At 40.6% G+C, this 6,318-nt stretch overlaps 1 protein-coding gene across 1 annotated transcript; it reads right to left on the reverse strand.

Annotated features, from left to right (window-relative positions):
* Positions 1–2,224: 2,224 nt before the first annotated feature.
* LOC131524493 (extracellular calcium-sensing receptor-like) lies at positions 2,225–5,943 on the reverse strand. The gene is made up of 6 exons (XM_058751637.1): positions 5,720–5,943; positions 5,131–5,419; positions 4,297–5,052; positions 3,974–4,201; positions 3,217–3,340; positions 2,225–3,138 (listed from the first exon to the last, which is right to left on the reverse strand). Exons 1-6 carry the CDS (start codon positions 5,926–5,928, stop codon positions 2,225–2,227), a joined length of 2,520 nt encoding a protein of 839 aa, XP_058607620.1. The 5' UTR covers positions 5,929–5,943.
* Between the last annotated feature and the right edge of the window lie 375 nt (positions 5,944–6,318).

Consider the following 6,318-nt stretch of genomic DNA (forward strand, 5'->3'; position numbering starts at 1 on the left):
GGGAACTGCTTTACGATAAAATGCAGGAGAGGATGAGGCCCCGGGCACTTCAGTCCAATAGTGCTTTAGACGGTTTAGACGGTCTCCCAATAAAGACGGGGACCGGCAGATCCTTCACTACCCCCACTTCCACCAGCCACGTGCCGGGGGCAGCCGAGATGGTCACTCTCCGGGCCGGTACGTGTCGTGTGTCTCCATGCACGCACGTGATCGGGAGAAAAGCCTTGGTTTCCCCGTGGGGGGCGAGGATGCAGGACTGCACCAGGCTGACTGCACCGCCGGAGTCCAGTAGAGCCGGGAACGGGCGGCCATTGATCTTTATTTCCGCTTCTGGAGCCCGCACGCCGGAGGCAGGTCACGGTGCACAATACAGCCTGCCAGCCACATTCGTGCGGGAGATGCGGGAGCCTCTGTTGGCATGGGCTCGTCCCTTGGAGCGGGAGCCACCGGCCTGACTACTGGTCGCAAGGTGCCCTCCGGCGTGCGTCGCTCCTGGACCACCCTCCGGGGAAACGCTCGCTCCCCAGTATCCCGGTGTTGGGCAGCATCCGCCAGCTCCACGGCCTCAACGAGTTCGGAAATGGTGGCGGGGTTCCACATCCTGACAGCTTGGCGGTGAGTCCTGGTGAGAGCATGAAGGAACCGGTCAACGACGATGCGCTCCGCTACTTGGGCAGCTGAAGGCTCGCCATCTAATAGCCAATGTTGAGCGAGACGGGACAATTCGGCGACTTGGGCTGGGAGGCGGGGTTTGTACTCCCAGTCATGGAAATATTGGGCCGCACAGACTGAAGAAAGCCCCAGGCAGGCCAGGATTTTCTTCTTGAGCTCACTATACTGGTCTGAGGCCGAGGACGGCAGGGTGAAGTAAGCCCGTTGAGCCTCCCCAGCGAGGAGGGGTGCCAACAATCACGGCCATTCTTCACTCTCCCAGCCCTCTTGGACCACCGTGTTTTCAAACATCTGCAGAAAAGCTTCAACGTTGTCATCAGCCGTCATTTTCGGCAACAGTTTCGTCACTTGTACTCGGGCGTCGGGTAGCGGAATGCGTCGTGCAGCTGCCGTGCACAGTGCGTCGAACCCCTACTCGATTTGTCCCTGTCTGGCAGCAAGATATTCAGTAATCTGTTGCTGGCAGATGCTGACCTCCGTTAGCCGTTGGAGGATTTCGTCCATGTTGGGGAGGAGCGATCGCCTTGCAAAAAGGGGAGAAAGAGTAAAAAAACAAAAAAACAAAAAAAGAACGGTTAGTTAGAGGGAGATCGCTCGTCGGTGTTCCTTCCACTAATTTGCCCGCATTCTCCACCAGTGTGGCAGGGTGGAAGGATCACACGACAAGGAGAGCTCAGTTTAAGCCCCAGAGGGTGGATTTTTATTGATAAACAAGTGAATATGTGGGTGGAGAAGGTGCTCTTGCTTGCAGAAGAGCCCTCACTCGTGTCCAGGTGGGGGTGAATCCGTGCGGTGCTCGTGGGGATGCTGATCGGTCACACACTGCTTTCTGGAACGGGATAGAGAGAGAACGTTAGTCTGCTGTCTCATGGAGAGGCTTCTCTCCCATCTATATTCTCTCTTTTTGCATAAAAAGGAAGAAGGAGATTCATTATAGCCTTCATTACATTAATTTAGACGACATGTCACCTTGAACACCTGTCACTTCACCTTGATGCCACATGAACCTTAAAGGAATAGTTTACAAAAAATGTAACTTCTATTAACATTTAATCACTCTCATGTTGTTTCAACCCTATGTGACTTTTTTGTCACCATTTAATCATTCATAACAATCATAATGCATATAATAACCATTTCCACATGAATAACTTTTAAGCCAAAACTTTATTTACATTGTAAAATAAAACATTTGTATCTTATTTCAAACACAGTTTACAGAAGAAACCAAAGGATCCAACAAGCTTAGAAGATTCATTTTTGGACTGTATGTAATTTGCATCTTCTTTTTGTTTATCTTGCTATTGTTTTTTTTTTTTTTTTTTATTCTTTGCAGTTGAAAGATGTAGCGAAAGGATATATAGAAATGTATTACACTAAAACTATACATTTTCCTTTTTAAATGTAGTGAACACATATGCTAGATTTGTCAGCATTTCAACAACATATCCTATTTTTACAGTATAATCTCAAAGTTCTTTATTTAAAAAAATAAATAAATAAAATATGATAATAATAATAATAATAATAGATTAATAAACACGTTTATTTATCAGTAGAGCTTAGACATTGTTTTCCCCATCATATTTTGCTTTGTATTTTCTTCTGGCTTGAACAGGATGATATAACATTTAGGTGCAAAAATGCAGAATAGTAAACCAAAGCTTGAGGCTAAAATGGCAAATATCTCCACAGCTACGGTAAATTTTCCAGGAGAACTGACATAAGCTGGGATAAATGTGATCCATACAGCACAGAATATCAGCATACTGAATGTGATGAATTTGGCTTCATTGAAGTTATCAGGCAGTGTGCGAGCCAGAAAAGCCAGAATGAAGCAAAATACAGCCAGTAGGCCAATATAACCGAGCACAGCCCAGAAACCTATGGTAGAACCCAGACTGCACTCAAGAATGATTTTTTCCTTATAATATTTCATATTTTTGTGAGGAAATGGAGGAGATATTGTTAGCCAAAGCACACAGATAAGAACTTGTATAAGTGTAAAGGCAAGCACACTCAGACGTTGTTGTGCAGGCCCAAACCATTTCATGACATTACTTCCTGGAAGTGTAGCCTTGAAGGCCATTAACACCACTATTGTTTTGCCCAGAACACAGGAGATACAGAGGACAAATGTGATCCCAAACATTGAGTGACGTAACATACAGGACCACTCAGTGGGCCGACCAATAAAAGTAAGTGAACAGAGGAAACACAAAGTCAAAGAGAAGAGCAGCAGGAAGCTCAGCTCTGAGTTGTTGGCTTTTATTATGGGGGTGTTCTTCTTTCTGTAGAACAGGATGGCCACCAGCGCAGTTAATCCTACTCCAAACAGTGAGAAAAGAACTAACACTATACCCATAACTTCTGTGAATGACAGAAACTCTACAGCCTTTAACACACATTTATTTTTCTCAGCATTAGACCAGTATTCCCCTGGACACTGCTTGCAGTTATTTGAATCTGGAAAAGAAAGTTGCAATCACAAATTAGAGACAAAAGAAAAGCAAATTACATGAATGAGATGGGCTGTGAGATTACCTGTTTCATTACTGATTTCTCCTTCTGCACATGGAATACAGTCAAAACAGCAGACAGGTCTTCCTTTTTGTGCAGCCTTCCTAGTACCTGGAGGACAGCTCTCACTGCACACAGACCTTGGCTTCTGCACATAAATAATAGTGATCACAGAATTTTTTAACTTTGAGGAGTAAATTATGATGCAAATGCACAATGGGAGCTATTGTGAGCTAATGTATTGTGAACACCATGGAAGTGCTATTATTAAGAACAATTATTTAGTCTACTGAGCATTTTACTGTCACTTTACTTTTCAAAACTCAAACTCTGTCATTACTTTTGTCCACTTGATAAGCACCTATTTCCAGATTGCCTTTTCTGATCTGCATTTCCAATGCCAGTTAATGTAATGAAGTCACAAAACTTAACATACATGGAATGTTTAAACTTATTCATCATGAATTAACTGCAGTGCTTTTTTAGCAACATTTAACAATAAGCTTCATATTAGTTAATGCATTAGGTATGAAAGACCATGTACATTCATTAATTCATTTTTAAATCATCTTAAGCCAGTTAACTTTAGTTAATGCATTAAGAATAAACATTAACAATGAAAAGTAAAAAGTGTAAATTTATAGTATAAAGTGATTAAACATTTATTATTAGTGGTTTCTTTGTGATCAATACATTATTATTATTATTAATACATTGATTGATTGATTTATTTCCTCAGTTTAAACAAACTATGAAGGACAAACATATTAATGCCATTTACCTCCAGCTGTCCTCCAGTCCAGATTATGTTTTCAGTATTGAGCACAAAGCGTTGGTGAGGGGGCAGCGAGGCATCATAGTATCCTACTGATTTAAATTGTATTGAACCATCTGAGTCCTTCTGCCAATTAATAATGTCGTATTGGGCTATTGCACCACCAGTGCTGTCAAACCACACACGATCTCCTGTCTTTATGGTGAAATTTACCTTTTTCAAAGCCTCAACAATCTAGTGAAAAAAGACACTGACATTATCACTGAGGCATTTTAAAAGACGGTTCCCTCATCTGCTCCCTTCATATTCACCTTTCTTTTATCTTTTACCTGCTGTGGTTGTATTGTCAGGCCTTTCTCACAACCTTCTTTTTCTTTGCACTTGAGTAGACTGTGTAGTGAATGAGCCACAGCATAAACAGCTTTGTAGACGTAGCTTGCATATCTTTGTTCAGGCACGTCTTTGTTGTAATTTTTTAGTAAAAGTAGTTCCTCATATCTGCTGCAACTTAATGAATATTGAGAAAAATTCCCCTCACTCTGTGAACATGGAAAAGCTGTGTTCCAGAATTCTTTTAAGACATAATCTGCAAACCCTTCAATATTGATTTTTCTCACTGCAAACCCCAGTGACCCTCCAAGCACCCGAAAACTGTTTGGAGTAACCAGACTGTTTACAGTTATCCATGACTTTACTCCAATCATTTGGAAGCCCGTAATATTCTGAATACTTAACTGATCAGTAAGTAAGCCCATCTCAGGAAGTGAAATAAATGCAATAATCACTTTTGCTGTGCTTTTTTTTATTGTGTCTACCACTTTCTGGAGTTTTTCTGGCTCTGTTCGGTAGAATTTGACAGAGTACTCTACACAAATCCCCTTCTCCTGGGCTATTTTCAAAAATATTGCCATTCCATAGTTTCCATATTCATTGTCACTGTTCACAGCTCCCACCCAAGACCAGCCTAAGTCCTTGACTATGGATGCCAGTGCTCTGCTCTGGTGGTAATCACTAGCCATAGTCCTGAAGACTGAAGGGTAATCTTTCCTATTACTGAGACATTCACATGAGGCTGAGTGACTTATCTGAAAAAGAAAGCACAAGACACAGTGATACTGTCATCTGTGATTGTGTTAAACATTCACAGTGTTATTGCTCTTTACCACTGGAATTTTAAAAGGTCCTGTAGTTCTGGACAGAATCACTGTTGCAGAAGACTCTGATTCGCCTATGATAGCATGTAAAGGAGAGTGGCCATTGCATCTGTATCCTGCACCAAACTCCTGACCATTCATCAGTCCCATAGTTGCACTCATGGTAGACAGTCTTGACCCACAGGTATCATAAATTCTGTAGCCAATAGAAACATTTGGGAGCAAACGTTCACTTCTGTTAATCTCCTCAATGGCAAATATCATGATTTGCGCCAGACGAAAATCTCTCAGATACACACTGTAAAATGGATAATTAAATCAGTAAGCTAAATAGAAACTACATTTAAAAAGTGATAAGTTGGAAAAGACAAAATATATTATAATTCCCATTAAGCTTTTACAAAATGAAACAACATATTAACAGTTTGCTCTTATATATATATTAAAATGCATTATATCTATCTATCTATCTATATATATATATATATATATATATATAGATATAGATATATATATATTCATCGATATAATGCATTTTAATTGAAAATGCCTTTGTTTTAAATTCATTATCTGCTCTAATGTTTCAAATGTAACACACCTGGAGCATGATAGAAGTTGAGGTTTTTGCATAAACTCAAATGAAGGTAATGTTTCTATGCTGTGGACTGGAAGAAGGGCTCCAAATGTTAAGTCTCCATCCTTGGAAAGCAGCGGATACTGGGGGTCTCCCATTATTCGGCAAAGAGTGTTTCCTGCCTTGGTATGAAGCTGATAGAAAAACAAGAATGTGTAAAGATAGAGGAACATCCCAAAGATTGAGCTCAACTGTGACTGCCAAATGCAAATGACATGATACGGTATTCACACTTTTATATACATAATTATTATGGAAGAATGATTGAGAATGTGGCCAATGACATCATAGGGCAGTACATGAGTCATGTAAAATAGGGGTGGAATAAAGTCAGGTTAATTAGCCAGATTTTCTGACATTGTCAGGCAGTAGTATATTGTGAATATTGGAATAGTGGAGATTAGATAATATCCAGAAAAGTCTTTGAAAAATACTACTCAAAATATATTTTACATATCTTTTGTTTCATCTACGCTCATTTGTATTCTTGTTTGTTTTGAAAACTATTGTAATGGTGGAGCACCCTAACAATAGGAATTTTAACTATAGGAATAAATTCCTTG

Source organism: Onychostoma macrolepis, chromosome 18 (genome assembly GCF_012432095.1).
Source record: "Onychostoma macrolepis isolate SWU-2019 chromosome 18, ASM1243209v1, whole genome shotgun sequence".
NCBI classification, from domain to species: domain Eukaryota; kingdom Metazoa; phylum Chordata; class Actinopteri; order Cypriniformes; family Cyprinidae; genus Onychostoma; species Onychostoma macrolepis.